We start from the raw sequence: 18,539 nt of genomic DNA, 5'->3' as shown, positions 1-18,539 counted from the left end.
AAAGCTGGTAGGTCTGCCTATTCTATAGAAGAGGGGCACATTTTCTATTTGGAAATTGCCTAACATCCCCAGTTTTCCTATTTTCTCCTTAAAGATAACTGTAGACAGGAACACCCTGCCTCCCTGAGGTAAATAGATACATATAGCTACCTCCTGGTGGGTAGCCAAAGCCTTCTCTTGCTTTACTCACAGGTTCCTCCATTATTCTTCCCCAGTGCTAGGCTAGGCCCAATGCTTTTCTTGAAATTCACAAACACATAAGACAGCCACAGTCACCAAATGAACTTGGATGTGATATTTTTAATCTCTTTTTATCTATATGGAACTGCCACTACTGGCCAGAAGTGGTATCCAAACTACTTAATTGACTATGGAGCTACAGCATGAAGCTAACGAGCTGCTCATTAATGCACCCGTGGTTCTTTCCCTCCATCCTGTGGCTTCTGTTCCTGGTTTGGAAGCAGAATTAACAAGTTTTCTCCTAAGGAGCATATCTGTCCTACAGCAGTCAGCTCTTTGAACATTTAACTTCACCCTCCAAATCATTGCAGAAAACAGTTAATGGCTCTGCGCCCAGACCTGACCCCTGCAGATCCCATTTGCAATGACCGTCAGAGGCAGATGGATCACCCCCAGTAAGTACTTTTTGCACTCGGCTTCCAAATCTGGGAGTGGCTGGGCAAACGGTGGGTCATTTGACTTTTCTAAATTAAATTCCTCCAAAGATATATTTCACTAATGCAAGGGAAGGACAGTGGGGGCCCCTGACAGTGTATGCTAAGCTCAGAGGGATAAAATCGTGCTCAGATGGGATATTTGTTGAGTGCAGAATGAGGACATTACCAACAATTGGTCTGCTTTTCATCATATTCATCACGTCCACTAAGAATCAAAAATGATGCTCAAATCTGCTGCACACCGCAATGCAATATGCCAGCTTGTTTTCTTTTCACCAAAATCTAATTCCTGAATTAGATTTCTAATTCTAGTTCAATCTTTGTTTTTAATCTCTAGTTCCTGAATGGATTTATTCCAAGGAGGCTCTCTGTGTGTTCTTTGCTTTAGATCAGGGACCTAAATTTCATATACCTTCAGGGTCCAGACAAGTGATGTCAAAGTGTGCAGTTGCTGGTTGCAAAATATTAGGGAATTAAAAGATTATCATAAATTGGAGCTTTCAGCCTCACCTCGAAGAATGCAAATGTTGTTGTAAAAAGACACACATACTGCACAGGCCGAAGGAAAACATGTCAGCTTAGGTTCCACTGAAAAGCAACCTGTTTGTGAACTTGCCTTTAAATCAATTCCTTAAATATCTTTTGTAGGGTCTAAATCCGAGGTTCAAATGCAGGTGGGGAGGGGAGGTAGAGTGGCAAATACTTTTTAAAAATCCCTCATGGTTCTGATATCCTGTCTGCCCCTCCAGTTGAAAATAATCAGATTCAACATTAAACAATTCTCACATAAGACCTATTGGCATTGAGGCATACTCATTACCACTTGTACTCATGAGGTGCCTCCCCAGATGGCATGTATATTTGCTACTAGTTGCAGACCCAGATCACACTAATAGAAATCCAGTGTGATCTGAAAAGGAATCAGACATCTACGGTTTTACTGCTGTCTGGAGACAAAGGCTGCCTACCTGCTGAATTTCAAGTACTTCCAGCCATTCTCTATGGCTTACTTTGATTGCACTGCTTTTCCCCTGGATTGAGGATGTGAGGTGGAAGGAATGAAAGCACCTTCAGTTACTGTCAAGGCACTAAATTCTGCCTGTCACAGACCTTTATTCTGGGTGCAAGAAAGGCAGACTATCTTTAATTTGCTAATTTTACCTGAAAGCTGTCAACAGAGGCTAGAGAATGATTGGGTTCTTTTTGGTTTGCTTTTCAATTGAGACATTTTCTTTTCCTCTTTTTTTTCCTGACAAGCATTTATAGAGCAGGCCAGATTTGAAGCTTAGTTGGGTTAGGTTGGAATTAGTGAACAAAGCTTCTAATAGTTGTAGGAAGTGACTGTGATAAAAAACGAAAAACAAAAACCATCTAGAGACTAAAAGGAGTGTGAGCCCAAGTTCAAATCTAGAGAAAAAATATAACTATAGACACATTTTCAGTGTCTTGTGCTCTAAGTGTTCAATGGTCAGCTGACTGGTGACAAAAAATCACCCCCTAATATTATTTCTCCTTTATCTACAGAATAATGGGACTTTGAATTTTAATTGACCCCATGGCCTCCAAGAATAAGAAGAAATATTTCAAACTTTTCCTTGCAATGTGACTGAATTCTGGACAGCAAGATATAATAGGAAGTATTACGAACCATTTCTTGGAAGTGTCTAAAAGAAGGAAATTTCCCTTTTCTTCTTTTCTTCTCCCCATTGGTTGGAATTAAAGTGGTGGTGGCAAGAGCTGAAGCCGCCATCTTGGGCAATAAAATTCTTGGAATATCATGTATGATGGAGCAAAAAGATAGCTGGGGTCTGTGTTCCTAACCTTCCATGGAAGGTCATACAGGGGATCCCTGCTTCCCTTATCTGGACATTTAGATGAGGAGAAGCAAGCCTCTGTCTTGTTTACAATACCACTTGTGGTGGAGGTAAGAGCAGGGGAGGCACTTTCTAGCACTCATAGCCAAACCCTATTCCCAACTAGTATGGAAGGTATCAGGTGGATGCACAGAAGCAGAACTTGGACACTGTTCGGGTCGTCCCTTTGTGGTATAGGGCTCGGATGTCATCAGTATTTCTCTGGCGTGAAACGCCTTCAGAAAGGTTAATCAAGTTCTTCATTCCATCTTTCTTCTATGCGAACTCTTGTCCCTTCTTTCCCACCTAAATTACCAGCAGGTACACTTCTCACCTTTTATCACTCTCTCTGCTCACAGTACTTAATTATATTCTGCCTTTTATTCTTATGTTTTCTGTTTGCTGTCTCAGGTAGACTGTGAGAATTTGGGGGTAGAAAATGTCTCTTTTGTAACCCCCTCTCCCATTTAAAGTGCAAAACAAAGCATTACTTAAATCTCAGATACCCCATAAACTCCATAATTGAATTAATTTGGAACACATTTTTGAACCCCACTTACTATATCATTTCCTATGTTTTTCAGACTTTCTAGTCTTTAGAGAAATAATCCCCATGGGTGACTGACTTAAGTTAAAGAAAGAGGGAACTTCAGAAAGTTCATCATCTCAGCAAAGTTTTGTACGTGGGAATATGAGCTTTTGTCTGGAGGGAAGGTCCATGGCTTTCATCAGAATTTCCCCCCAAATTATGACCCCCACTAGTTTATAGAAAAAAAAATTTGGCTAAAAATTGGTTGTTGGGTGGGGGTAGGAGAAAGAACAAAGCATACATGGATAATTCAGTTTGTAAGGAAGATAAACCCACATATATATCTGTATGTTTTTTTTGGTCTAAAGTTTTCTTTTTTTAAAAAAAAAAAATGGTTTAACTTCCTCTCCATGATTTTAAGGGGCAACCTTAATCCATAATCCCAGCTCCAGAAGCAACCAAACAGAAAAGATCAAACTCATACTGTGAAGAAATTGAAGCAATGCTTTATTGCAACCACAAAGCACCAATCCAACAAGGTATTGACACACAGAGATTGAACAAATGTCTCTTTGAACAGAGATGTAACAAGCTCACTTCTTCAAGTTCTTAAAAACAAGTACTCAAACCAAGATTCAAACAAAGCGTCAGAGCAATTAAAAAAATATTACACCATCCTGGAGGAATAGATATAAAAATATTCTGTACTAGGAACGAGGCTTTTTGATCTGTGACTCCTGGCAAATTTCTTCAGAAACAAATTATTATAAATACAAACCATAAAATGATAAAATGCTTTCTTCAAAATAAAAACCCAATTTAAAAGCAATTCTATGCAGAAAATATCATTGCCCCCTGTGAAATCTAGCTGAATATGGATGGTTACCCCGAATACACAACAGAGTTTCTCTTTTCAGGCTACAGTTCTGCTCCTGAAGGGGCCATGATGCATATTCACTTCAAACATCGCAGCATATCCCAGTGAAACCTTAATAAGGTCAAGTGGAGGACCCTCTATACAAGGGTGTCGGCAATTCCATCCAAATAACATCAGCAATAAGAAGCAGAGGAATTCAAGGGTGATGGCCATCCCTTTCTCTTTTCTCCCCCTCCCCAAATCTGTAACTGAAAGATGATCATTCCATTAAATTCTTTTTGAAGGATTTTGGGAAAGCAATCTATGAAGAAATGAAGAAAATCCTTATTGAGTTCAAAAACTTTCTGAAGAGGGGTGTCTAATCATGTCAAAGATTGATTTTTTCACTCTCTTTGATGAACTCCACCATGAAAACCATCCTGTCCACATGTTGTCCTTGATCCTCCTGGCTAAATTCAGGTCAGCTGATGGATTGCCTAGTCTATCCAATAGGATAACGTTTCATTTGACTGAAATTCTTTGCAAATACACATGTATGTATTCTGTCAACAAAGTTTCATCACATGAAACTAAATTATGTCATAATGTACTTTTTGAGGTCTAAGCCCCAATTTGACTGTACTATGAAGAGTTGTTCTTTAAATGCTTTGACTGCAGAGGTTTTACGTGATACTCATAGATTTTCAGAGCAGGCCCCAATTTTAACTGAAGTCCGGTCAACACATCATTTCTTGTCATCAATAGCAGGGACTTTCCATCAATTTCCTATAACAGAAACAGAGGGTAAATCCAACACGTAAGCCCAAAAGCTCAAGAATAATGAGGAAAAAAGGAGGTTCAAAGGAAAAAGTCATATCAATTTTCTCCAAGTTATAATCATTACTTTTTGCTTATGCCAAAATGGAAAAAATGGCATCTTCTATTTTTATCTTCCATATTCTACTTTTATTTTTGGATTAAATAGAATTCATAGCTGTTCTTGTTTTCAAGATCATATCACAAATGTCATGTCTTAAAAACTGACGGCAAGCTTGGAGCATGTGCCCTTAAGGATAAAAACTATTGCTTCCGAAAGGAATGACACTTTCCATTTATAAAATACATTAAAGTTTATGCTGAATTTTGTGTAGTTCATTCCTAAAACAACTCTATGAATTAGAACAGGCAGGGATTATCATACTTTTACAGGCAAACCAAGAATCAAGGCAAGAAGTTACGCTGTCCAAGACCAAGAAGTTAGGAAAGGATAGCAGAAGATTTCAATTCTCATTTGCCTGCAGCCAAAGCACATGCTCTTTTCGTAACTCTCTTCTGTTTTTCTTGACACTTAGAAGTAAATATGTGTTGATGTGTTGTCTAGATGGACCAATGGGGACTAGAGTCTTAGGTTTTCTGGAATCATGTCAATCACAACAACGGGCATTGGAAACACAACTCATTCATTGTGAACTTCTAGTCTGCCCTTTACATGGAGAACCGTCCTGCCTCAACCTGAAAATCAACCTCCTATTTTGAGGGCCCTACTGTACTTCCTCTCAATGGATCCTTGAGATTCAAATAAGGTAGTGAGGGGTAGGGCTCTACCCACCTCAGCAAATTCCTTCCCCTGTTCTCCTCAGACTCCATTCTCCACACCCTTCAGGTACCAACCAGGTACCCTTCACTCCAGCTCCCCTGACTACGAAGACTACGAAGCTTTGGGGTGAAATAAAAATGGGCTTCCCATAAAAGATATGAGAACCCTAAGTATAGACAGTTGTTTGAAATTTTTGGAAAAAAAAAAAAGCACTGAGAAGAATGCTGAATCGCACATTAGTTTTGTTATTGTTTATTGTGGAGAGAAGCTGAGCTGGTTCTTAGGGGACCTGGGCTCAAGAGACGGACGAGTGGTGCATGCTCAGTAAGCCTCAACATAATCTATTCATTTTATCCACACACATCTGTACCCACCTTCCCCACTGATGGATAGACAAGGTGACACAGTATGAAACTACAACTACATAAAACTATGACTCCCTCCCACACCATCCCCAAAGGGGCCATTCCTCCAACCTCTCTCATGAGCTTCCCCAGGCTGTGAAGAAAATGTGCTGTGAATGTCTGAGTATGTAGGAGAAATAGCACCAGGCTAGGGGGCTGAAGAAACAACCACTTTGTGACCTTAGGCAAGTCCCCTCCCCCTCTCCCTCCTTGGTTGATAATAGGGGGTATTGTATTTCTGACAAGATTTTATGAGACACCCCTCTTGCAAATGGTCCCTGAGCTGTGAGTTTTACCATCACTTGTTATTATTCCTTGACAGGACCATGGTCCTCATTTCACTTGTTAACCACCTAATACAAACCAGAGCAGGACAAGAAATACTTCTAACTGGCCTATTGTGTATCTGAGTGTTGGAAATCTTCATTTTGTCATCTACAAGCAAATACATGTCTCTGATTAATTTGTAAGAGATAACTGTTCAAAACCATAGCACATAAAAAAGCCGTTGGTTGATAGGGCAAGAATGGAAAATTAAGGACATAGGAATTAACTTTCCAATCCTAAAGTTTTTTTTTTTTTTCTATTTAGGCAGCTAGTAATCCCAAAGATGGACCATCAGTAAAACCTGCAAGTATGAGAGTTGGTCGAGGAGATTTTGACATCTGGAAATCACAGTCACAGTTCTGAAGGCATTATGAGGTCACAGAAATCTGAATCATACATGACTTCAAATCTTACACTCTATCTTACACACTGAGACGAATGTTGACTCACTTGCAATGATTTTAGAAAGCAGCATAGCCCCTGCTGCTTGCCATCTTTCCTTTGCTGGTGTTTTACTCAATTTACTACAGATTTTAGACAGGCATCAGGAAGAGATGACACTGCTTTCATTTTTATACAACAAGAAAACTTCCTTGATTAAATGAAAGTTAATTAAAAAAAAATCTTTGCTGGCAGAAAGTCCTACAACTCAGCATTTCTGTCAAAAGCCAAGTAGGTCTGTGAAAAATGCTGAAATTTGGGTTTTATTTAAGAAAAAATGGAAAATCATGTTTCATGCTTCACTCTGCTTTTCCCTTTGTTCAGTAGCCACCGCAGTTCACCTCAGATGAGGGTTGATAAAAGAAAGCTCGATTTGGAAATCCTCACTTTAAAGTTTTTGAAATGAATAGAATTCATACAACAAAAATTTTCCTCTTAAACCATTGCGATAGCAGCTCAGATGAATGGGAGTAGAACGTGACATAATGGAAATGTGAGCTTCCAGGCCAAGCCGACTAGTCTGAGCTTTGTCTTCACAACTTAAGGTGTGACTCTGGGTGAGGGACTCGACTTCCCTCAGCCTCAGTTTCCTCACGTGTGGAATGAAAACAACCCTCTGACGGATTTTGGAAGTTAGAAATGATGCATTTATGCCAGGCACCTAGCACAGTGCCTGACATACAGGAGGTTCTCAATGGCTTCCAAGTGGAAATGTACAGGCTTTGAAAGAAAAGACATATGTTCCAATTTCAAATCCACCTTTTGCTTCCTTTCTGGAAGAGTGCTCTGCCTGAATGCTACCTTTTGCTGGCGAGATGCAGGAATATTCCCGTTCAAGTTAAAAAAAATTCATTCAAATTTTTAAAATTTAAAAACTACATAAAACATTTGTCTCATAAAAATTACAAACATAGGGAAGTTCCTTGAATTAAGAAAGCTAATCGTTTATTACATACGTTCTATAAAAGTTTGCAAAGCAAATGAAATCCAAATTTTGCCAGTCAGCAGGGTGTAGTAGAATGACCCTGAGATTGGAAATTGGAATACAGAAGTTCTACTGCAGGCTCCGTCAGGAACTTTCCACAAGGAACCACTCCTCTGGACCCATCCGTTTAGTTAAATGAAAGGGTTGGAGTATGACCAGATTCAGTTAAACAAACAAACAAACAAACAAACAAACAAATCCCATGATTTTGCGTATATATCATGATTAAAGCTAAAACAAAGATAATTCACATCTTGGGATCCTATTTACGTATCTGTGTTGAGGGATAATCATTTGTTAGTTTTAAGGAAACTTTTTACACTGCTTCTGACTTCATGTAAGAGTAACCAAGTACCTGTTGGGCAATAATATTCAAAATGTTTGCATACTTAATAAGTTCCAGCAAGTACTCATGCATGGAAGTAAGGTTTAGGGATGTCAGGTATAAATTTCCAATGAGCGTAAGAACCTAGATCTACAAATAAATGAATAGGATCCGTAGATGTTATAGTTCAGTAGATAAATATGTTTTAGAGTAAGAGACTATTCTATTGCTTATTAAGTGGGGCTTGGGGCAAGTCAATCTTTCAAGCCCCATTTCCTTATCTACATGATGGGGGCAGGGATAGCTACCGTATTTCACTACTGAAGGTGTTATTGAGACAACACATGTGAAGTAGAATTCCCCACATCTACTCAGTACTCAATAAATGCTAGCTATTTAAAACAAACATATAAAAAAAATCTTAACCCATTTACTTTCTATTCTTTCTCTCTGTCAACATTAATTTACATCTAGGTAACTTTTTCAATTGAGCCTGTGATATGTATGGTCCTTTGGAAATATATGGAAAGAAGAGGAAGTAGGAAGAGAAGAAGCTAAGAGAAAGAAGCTAGAAAGAGAAAAAGAGTGACGATTAAGAAAGAGACAACAGCACAATAGCGAGGTAAGGCAAGAAAGAAGTCGAAGAGTAGTCGATGGGGTTTATGATGGTAGGGCACTGACTCAGAAAGCTGTATTTGTGGTGGTGGTCTCTACTATACCAAATATAGTGCAGGGGAAAAGAAGGGTCAATTTAGAATCAGAAGACTTGGGCCTGGAGGCCAAACTCTGCTGCTTCCTAGTTCCTTGTGTAATATCTGGCCCATTATTCTCTTCCTCTGTAAAATGAGAGGTTCGGACTAAGCTGACCTCTGTCCATTCCAGTTCAACACACTCTTGGATTCCAGTTCTGTCTTTGATAAGCCTCAGGATCAGCAGTCTCATAGGAAAGTCTCCCTGTGAAAGAAATACAGCAGCAACTCCTTACCAGTGACATGGAGGAATCTGATGAAACAGGTTTTCCTCTTCCTCTTCAGTCTTCCCTCTCACATTTTCTACAACTTTCTTGGTAACAATTCTCTTGCCATTCACTATCTGGCTACAAGTGGTGACCAGTCTGAGGTTTCCCATTCCACTGCTCACAAAGGGTACACATGTCCCAGAAAAAGGGGGACTTTGTCTGGAGCCCAGGGATACAAAAGTGGAAAATCCTGTGTCCAATATGGGGGTCACATCAAAGAAGGAGGAGTGGAATCTCCTGGCCCTACCCGCACGGCCAGGGGAAAAATAATCTCCTGAGAAGAGGTCTTCATCTTTGAAGACATTTTGAGAGCCACAGTGTAGCCTCTCAAATCATAGTTCCTCCTTTAAGTAATTTTTATCTCTGCTGTCTCCTCTATTTTCCCTTTTGCTATGGTTCCTTCTGGACTTGTCATAGTTGTTGCTTTTCTCGGCATCAGACAAGACCTCATAGGCCTCAGCTACTTGTTTGAATTTCTCCTCAGCTGCCTCTTTGTTTTCTGGGTTCTTGTCTGGGTGTACCTGAAGAGCTAACTGGTGATAAGCCTTCTTAATATTAGAGGAGGAAGCATTTTGGGGCACTCCTAGTACTTTGTAGTAATTCAGCATGTTTCTTTAAAGAGCCTTTCCTCACCAAGTGTTTATTTTCTGAAGAATTTCCATATAACTTTGGAAAGGAAGATGGTGAACTACTGAAGTCTACACTAAGACCATTTAAATCTTATCACATGGTTCTTGGGACCAAAGTCTCTTCTGGGGGAAAAACTCCTCTTTGGTGTAGGGGTCCTCTACAGCATCTCCACCCCTCTCTGCCTTCTGCAGCTCATTGTGGGTGGAGTAACTGTGACTCAACAGTATCAGCCAATGACTCTCAGCTGATGCTGTGCTTGCCTTGCATTCCTATTGGTGGAAAAACTGGGGTGGATAATATACATGTTGGGGAGATTTCACCTAGTTTAAAAAAAGCAACACTGACCAGCTTGTTAAGAGAGAGAAAATATTGGTATGGCTCAAAAAGTCTTTCCCTCATTTATCAAAGTAACAGTCAGAAGCAAAATAGGTCTTGCACTTAAATCAGGCACAAAATCCATTCTGGCTCATTTGTGAGGGCTAATGCCTTCAGTGACTTAATGGCTGGCTCACTGTATTATTTAATGTTTGCCGCTGGCACAAAGTGGGTGATAAAGGGGCTCTATTCAAAAAAAAAAAATTGTACACATTTCTGATGAAGGAAAAAGAGTGCAACTCACTTCATCAAATGAGGAAATTGGGTTAGAGATTTCTGCCTAGATTGAAAAAAAAAGAGTGGATTTAAGGAACAGAATTACAAGGGAAGGCTTTTCATGTTTGATCAAATAAGGCTTCTTCACTTCAGTTCACCTTTTCAAGTTAGTCTTTTTGAAATTTATCTCTGGACTAAAGGACAAAACTAAGTAGCAGCATCACAACAGCAAATGCTGAAAAAAAAAAATGGCTTTAAAGCTCAAGGGTAGCAAGGGCTGCTCGTTGCTCTTTTTCCAGGATGTACAACCACACATTTCCCAGACTTCCTTGCAGTTTGATGTAGCCATGTGACCAGGTTCTGGCCAATGACCTGGGGAGGGATGGATGTGCATTTCTTGCAGGCCTGGCCCATAAAACCACCTACATGCACTCCTCCTTGCTCTGTATCCTTACACCAGCTGGATGACGATGCCCAGATGACCTTGAAAGAAAGCTTCTGGTTGAAGATGACAGAAGCTCCATCTGCCTGGGTCTTTGAATTACAGCGAAGCAGACACCCCCACTGACCACACTGGATGACTTATATGAGCAAGAAACAAACCTCGACTATAATTAAGTCATTATACATGGCTTGTGATACATCCACTTTTGATAGCAGGTAGTCTAGTACACCAACCATTTCTACAACTTCACCTTCACTTCTAGAACCTAGTCCTATAATGTCATCCATCGGAAGAGTCCCACCTACGTACCACCGAAAGTCCAGTATCCTGTTCTATCTCACACTCCTCACTCTCATTACACCCACTTGTTCACTTCATCTCCACTTTCTGCAGGCTTCCTCTTTTGTACCAAGTTCCTTCAGGTTCCTCTTTTGTGCCAAGTCTGTACCCCTGGTTGGCCCTGGGAACCATTCTTTTACATACCCTCTTAGGCTATTATCCCTCCATTGTGCCCCCGCCACAAACATGCCATTTAGGAGCAGTCTAACCATCAGCTTTTCTGACTCCTGTACCTGATGCAGCGGGGAAAAAAAAAAAAAAAAAATCAAGAAACCATGCAAATGAAACACTGCACTTGGGCAGTGTACCAGTGTCAGCTGGGTCAGTAGAACACCTCAGCAGTTCTTGCATTTATCCTTGGGCAGCTTCCTCTTCCATTCCCCTGGGTGGCCATTCTTAACCTTCATGGCTCTCCTTCAGTTCCTTATTAAAACCCCATGCATCCTGTCCACTCTAAGCAGAGTTGCTTTCCTCTTGTTTGGAAAGGAAACAGAGACTGTCAGAAACTCCCTTAGTGTCCCTCAGGACAAGGGCAATCTTAGCTGTATCTGCACTCATTCTCATCGATGTCCCCGGAGCATTGGAAGGGCAGAAAGGATAGAGGGAGATATCTCTGGCGTGCTCAGAATTAATCCCTTAATACTTTTTTTTAAAAAGTAAAATAGTTGAAAGTTTTTACTGACCAAATTGATTCATTATGTATATTTTGGCTGAAATCACATTTTATTGTGGTAAAAGACATATAATATGAAATAGGCCATTTTTATGTGTATAATTCAGTAGCATTAGTTACATTCACAATGTTGTGTAATCATCACCACTATTTTTTAAATTCTTCCATCACCACAAATAGAAACCCTATTAAGCAATAACTATCCCTTCCTTTCAGTCCTCGATAATCTCTAATCTACTTTGTGTCTCTATGAATTTGCCTATTTTAGGTATTTCATATCAGTGGAATCATACAATATTTGACTGGCTTATTTGACTTAGGATAATGTCTTCAAAGTTCACCCATGTTGTAGCATGTATCAGAGGTTCATCCCTTTTCATGACTAAATAATACTCCAATGTACGAGCATGCATATCCTACATTTTGTTTATCCATTGTCCTGTTCATGAAAACTTGGGTTGTTTCTACCTTTTGGTTATTGTGAATAATGCTGCAATGGATATTTGTGTACAAATATCTGTCTTTAAGTTCCTCTTTTGTGTGGAATGGCGGGGTCATGTGGTAAATCTATGCTTAACTTATTGAAGAACTGCCAAACTATTTTCTACAGCAGCTACACCATTTTGTATTCCTACCAGCAATGCATGAGGGTTCTAATTTCTCCATATCCTCACCCCTCCATACTCTTTAGATCTCATCATTTTCCTATCCTCAGGGAGTTTGCTTCATTTAACTGTCCTCAATTTCATTCAGTTTTAATCTGTCCAATTCTTTTGTCTACTTCCCTGCATGTAAATAAGTTTGAGTGTCTCCTCTCTGATGAGGAAAGAACCCACATGCCTACATGACTCCTTCCCCCCAGCTCCACTGAAACTGCCCCGTTATGCACAGATCCCACTGGGTTTCACTTTTTTGAGGTATTTGACCTTGTCAATCATTTCATTTTCCTTGAAACTCTCCCCTTTATTGGTTTCTTACAACCTCTCATCAATGGTTCTCTCCCCACTTCCCCAAGTCTTCTTTCTCAGTGGGTTTTCCTAGTTGCCTTCCTTTTCCTAACATTTAAAACCTTGGTATTCTCCAAAGTGCTGGCCTTGGCCTTTTTCTCACCCCTTTCTAAATGCCTCTCTCATTGTTATTCCCTCCTATAATGCTGATGACTCTCATCTCTCTGTATCTAGACCTCACTTGTTCCCTGGGTTGTCTACTAGATATATTCATTTACATGTCCTACAGGCCCTCAAATACAATGTGCCCCAAACTGTACTCATTACATCCCTTTCAAAACTTACCTCCCACAGACATCCTGGTTAATGGCACTACTTTACAAGCACCCAACCTGGAAACCTGGAAGTCACTCCAGCCTCTACTCTTTCCCACCTGTGAGTACTCAGCTAAGTCCTGGGGCTACAGCAGAGAACCAGAATGGGACAAATCTTCAACCTCCATTGTAAACAATCCACAAAGTTCCTTTGACTCTCTTCCCAGACTTTCTAATCTATGTCTTACTTTCCATTCCCAATAGAAGTATTACAGCAGGTTTCTCGCCTTTGGTCTGCTTGTCCTCCAAGCCACTCTCCACACTGCCAGTAGATTGAACTTTCAAAAACACAAATCTCATCATGGGACTCCCCACCTACTACCCTTGAGTGGTGTCTTAGTGCCTGTCAGGTAAAGTCCTCTTCTAGGATACTGTCTGTTAGCTGGAGCCCCGTTTACCTTTCTGTCAAATCCCTTGGCATTCCCTGGACCACACCTCTTACTCCAAGGAACTTGGAGTTCTCAAGAGAAACCACATTATTTCATGTCCCCATACCTTCGCATTTGACCCTCCCTCTGCCCGGAATCCTCTGTGCTTCCTTCAAATGGTTCTACACCTATAATGGCTTCAGGTAACTTTACTAAAGTAAAAGTAAACTTGTAATAATGACCATTATTTTACTTTAATAGTCTTATATTTGTTTTAATGTGTTAAAAAAATCTATAACAATGATGGCAACAACTGAACTACTGAATAAGCCAAAGAAGCACCACACACCACACACTACACACCTGTCTATCTTATAATTTCTTATAAATGTTCTCAGTTCAAATGAATGATTTAAAGAACCATTTGGGATTTTTGGTTTATGGAAATCTATTCTATTTCAATCAAAAATTCAAAACGATTCTTTCCTTATCAGCTTTGCTTTCCATTCGCCTGGCTATTTTCTTATTGTTAGCATGACCTATTGGCTTTTGAACTCTTTTCTAAATTTTTATGGGCTGAAAGGACATATCAGCAGAGTTTGAGTTGCCACTTCCCCTGTTCATTATGCTGTAAAATATTTTATACATTTCAGAAGACTTCAATTGTTAAGCAATCTCAGGTGTCAAATCACGTTGAATATTTTCAGTACTTGGTACTATAAAATGCCGAATATTTTTAGTACCTGGTACTATAAAATGCTGATAAAGTAATAAAAGTATTTCCAATTCGTGGGGTTTCAGCTGGTCTAATTCAGCTCTGGATTAACCATAAAGCTAATGAAGCTTAAGTTTTGCCTTAGTGATTTTACATTCATGCTTTTGTAATTTTTTCCCAAGGCAGTCTATTAGAATTGTATAAGCTTTAGATCCCCCAAAACCTGGATTTGTCCTGGGTCTTATTAGAAACATCCATCTAAACTCACTACAGTTGAAATCCATCTGGCCATGACTTAGGCACATGCTCAGGATGGACTCCCTATTTGACCACTCCTTTTGAGGTGGTTAGTGTTACTTGGAAATTTGTAGCAATAAGAGATTTTCTTATATTTATTAAGTCAGTGTCCTCAGAAACATATCAAAAGTTAGCAAAAAGCCACTTGAAAAGAAATGCCAATCTTTGCATTTCAAATTAATGGCTGAAACAACCAATTGGGCATTTCAGAGTAAAATACTGTTCTTATTCAAATGGCTTGGGGAAAGTAGATAATAGAGTAAAATTAATCTGTCACCATGAGTTGCACATTATTTTGTCATGATACTCTGAGAAAAAAATTATCTCAGTCATACATACTCTTCTAGAAACAGGATCACTGATGTCATTTACTTGTTAAGTTTGAAAAATCTGAACAATATGAATTATACGACATTGATTGAGTGGCAGATCTCTATCTTCCATTTTATTCATATATGTTTTGAATAAGTGAGTCAGACAGATAAAGATAGAAGTGAAGTGACTATACTACAATGGACAGAACCGTTGCTGTGACTTGCAGTTAGGCTCCAGTTTGAGTGGTGAAGTTGCTGTACTGGACGGACAGACTGCCTTAACTGGCCACCAAAAGCATTGTCAGTAGGGAGCGGTGCTCATTTAGGCTTTAGAGTTTCACAAAATGAACCTGATCCTTCATGTTCCGTGTGAGGAAGGTGGCAATGCTTTTGAATGGGCTTAGTCAAAAGATTCTCTCTTAAAAACTAAAGTTCTTAGGAAAGTAAAATTTCTGAAGTATCTTTGACTCTTGTAAACCAGGCAACCTATATCCATGGGCAATTGACAATTTTTTATCATCTAGTCATGAAAATTCAACGGTGTATATATAATATCTCAAGTAGTTTTCTGCCCTATGCTGGGCATTGAAAGCATACTTCATGAGGGCGAGCTCTAAGAATAACACTTGACTATTAAAACAGGAGCTTGAGCGTATTCTGCTTGTTTAACTCAGCATTCACTACAGAAATCTAGTCTTAGAAAGGCAAACTCTCCAGGATCATCCAAGAACTATGAGCCAGTCAGGAGAAAAGGAAAGAGGAGTCATAACTCTCACTCATTCCCTATAACCCAAACGCTTATCAAGACACAGAAGACTGTCATCACCCAGGAATTGCCTCATGCCCCTTCCCAGTCATTCTCCACTCCCCCCATCCAAAGACAACCACAGTTCTGGTTGTTTTCTACAGGATTTTCCTGTTCTCAACCTTTATCTAAATGGAACTGCTATGGTCTGATTATTTGTATCCCCGCAAAATTCATATGTGGAAATCTAATCCCCAAGGGGCATTAGGAGTCTTAGTAATAATATTAAGAGATGGAGCCTTTGAAAAGTGATTAGGTCGTGAAGATAAGAGTCCTCATGGATGGAATTACTGTCCTTATAAAAGGGGTCCCAGAGATCTCTCTCACCCTCCTTCCTCCATGTGAGGACACAGCAAAAAGATGGCTGTCTAGGAAGTGAGCATTCACCAGACATCAAATCTGCAGCTACCTTAATCTTGGACTTCCCGGCACCTAGAACTGTGATAAATAAATGTTTGTTTATAAGTCACTCAATTTGTGGTGTTTTTATTATAGCAGTCCAAACAGACTGAGACAGGAAACATTTGGTATGAATTCTTTTACGTAAGGCTTCTCTTACTCAGCAAAATGTTTTGAGACTCATCCAAACTCCTGTATATGTCAATAGTTAATTCCTTTTTATTAGTGGGTAGTATCACATTGTAGGATGATACCACACTTTGTATATTCATTCTCCTATTGATGGAAACTTAGGCTTCTAGTTTTGGACTATGATGAATAAAGCTAGTAAGAACAATTTTATACAAATCTTTTGTGGACACATGCTTTCATTTCCTTTCATTTGAATAAATAGTTGAATAAATACGCAGGCGTTAAATTGGTAGATCACGGGGTAGATGTACCAGTGTTCACTCTCTCACTGACAGTGCAGCAGAGTGTGGTTGGTCTACATCCTCACCAACATTTGGGTTTATCAAGCTTTCTCATTTTAGCTATTCTGGTGGGTGTGAAGTGACTCAAGCGCTATTTTGGCAAATGTTCCAAGTTAACAAAAAGTATATCTGTATAGGGATTAGGTTTGAATAAAATATTGGAGGAAACCCACAGATTAGCATATATGATACTAGAAAAGCTCACCAGTCCAAACCGAGCTTGAGAGAATAACAGCTAACGCGATATGGTAGAAGCAGCTAGACACATTATTCAGTCTATAATTCTCTCAATTATATTACAATATTAGAAAAGTAAATCTAATGCTTAGAAAACTGAAGCCTTCATTGATAGGAAGATAGGAACTCTGTCTCCCTACACAGATGTGGTGTGGACCACAACATGCTTCCCCAATTTGCTTCCTCATGGCCAAAGCCCCTTGAGTACTGTCCCTACAGAGTTGGCCCAGCCTGAAAAATGGAGTCAGGAATCACCCAGACAAGTGGGAGGAACCCTTGGCTCCTCCCTCCCTCTGTCCAATACCAATCGTGGATGTGAGGGGAGAGGCATCAACACTGTTTGAAGAAAATATTGGACCTATTCTAGGCACCATGTATACATTGTCCTTGAGTCGTCACACCACCAACCTATTAAGTGAGGTACTGACAGCCTCATGTTACAGATATGAAACCGAGCCTCAGAGAGATGTAGTAAGTTGTCCAGGCCACACGGAGTTAGAAGACCAGGATTTACCTAAATTCTGCACTCTTTGCACTCTACTTTTCTAAGCACCCGGAAAGCAAATTAGAAGGGGCTATTCAACTCAGTTGGTGCCAAGGCCAGTAGGAGATGGGGCAGCATGTCTCTCAGTGAGAATTGTCCCTCTTTTTTTGTCCTTTTCTGTTTTCTAGTGGGTTTGTGGTGAAGGTAGAGCTGTTTCGTCTTGTAGATGTAAGTGAGCTTTAGCCCTCCTTTCTCTAGCTGCGACTGGGTCTCAGGGTTTGGGTTTTTCTCTTGCAGGAAGGAATCATTAGCTTGTCCCCTTCCTCCTACCCTTCTTTACTCGCCTCCGTTTCTTCGGGTCCGGTATGACCAGGATTTGAGGTGGAGGACATGCAGATGGCATCACTGATCCCTCACTGCTCACGGGTCCTCTTCCTCCTCACTCCCTTCTGCCCATTGTGGGGAAGGGAGGTAACTGTGATCATCCTATGTTTCTCTAGACTGAATTACCTGTTCCTGAAAAGCACTAGCTTGCTCCTCAAATCCCGCTGTTCGGAAATAATTGACGACATCCATCACAGCCCAGTCTGCAGGATCGGGTGGTCTCCCATTCTCCATGGAACTACAAGACACAAATCCAGACAGCAGTCATGGCAGAGCAAGCAAGAGTATGCAGCCAGGCTCACTACTCAGTGTCCCAGGGGCAGGCCCGGGCCAGCTCCCTGGAACCATGGTCCTCTCTTCCCGCAGACGCCTAGATTCCGGTTTTCCCCCGGGACCGTAATCATTCTTGTATTTCTCAGGTTCAGAAGATCATGACTCTCACTGGCTCAGTCACTGTTTTCCTACTAAACCATTAAACCTTTAATATAAAGTATTTCCTCATGTACTATTTTTTTAAATCCAGAAATAGTAAGAGTGGTCCAGTGATTTCTGGTGGCTCACAGTTTGATACTCATACTCCTGAGTTAAAAACACCAGGCCCTTTACAAAATAGCCCCAGTGTAACTGTCTTTTCCCACCTCCTCCCACCTTCCTCATCCTCATCCCCATACACCCTCACTGCCGCAGTGCCTTTGCACATGCTGTTCCAGACACTACAATGCCCCTTCCTTTGTTTTTACCTGACAAGATCCCCCATTCCTACCTAATCCTAATTCAAATGCCTCCACCTCTGTGAGGTATTTTCTTGCTCTACAGGGAACTGTTTTAGTTTTAACCCCCTCTGCATTCAAGAACTCCATTCAAACTCCCACTGTAGCACTTTCCATGCTGGATGATGCTCTCTGCTCATCGGATAGTCTCTCCCACCAGCGTGGGAGATGCGGGCTAGAAATATACATTGGGACCTGGACCATTTCTTATTTTATTATTCCTAGTGTCAAGCACCTAGTTAAGAACTCAATCAGTGTTCAAGTGACTAGGTATGATCAAGC

The 18,539-nt window shown here is 40.3% G+C and overlaps 1 protein-coding gene and 1 pseudogene across 6 annotated transcripts in view; both read right to left on the bottom strand.

The window, feature by feature from the left end:
* Window positions 1-3,549: 3,549 nt before the first annotated feature.
* SAMD13 (sterile alpha motif domain containing 13) overlaps window positions 3,550-18,539 on the bottom strand; it is a 59,566-nt gene continuing 44,576 nt past the window's right edge. For all 6 annotated transcript variants that reach the window (XM_074335044.2, XM_019715221.3, XM_074335048.2 and 3 more), the window contains 2 exons: window positions 17,614-17,725; window positions 3,550-4,701 (listed from right to left, as the gene is read on the bottom strand). In XM_074335044.2, the coding sequence (XP_074191145.1) occupies window positions 4,558-4,701; window positions 17,614-17,725 (256 nt within the window). In that variant the 3' untranslated portion in view covers window positions 3,550-4,557. The remainder of the gene's footprint in view (window positions 4,702-17,613; window positions 17,726-18,539) is intronic.
* Window positions 4,713-16,641, bottom strand: LOC148755703 (dnaJ homolog subfamily B member 6 pseudogene; annotated as a pseudogene).

This window comes from Rhinolophus sinicus, chromosome 14 (genome assembly GCF_057876585.1).
Source record: "Rhinolophus sinicus isolate RSI-liver-muscle chromosome 14, RSI-T2T, whole genome shotgun sequence".
Lineage (NCBI taxonomy): Eukaryota > Metazoa > Chordata > Mammalia > Chiroptera > Rhinolophidae > Rhinolophus > Rhinolophus sinicus.
Note: the sequence above shows the minus strand (reverse complement) of the source record. Positions and strands in the feature narration are given on the sequence as shown.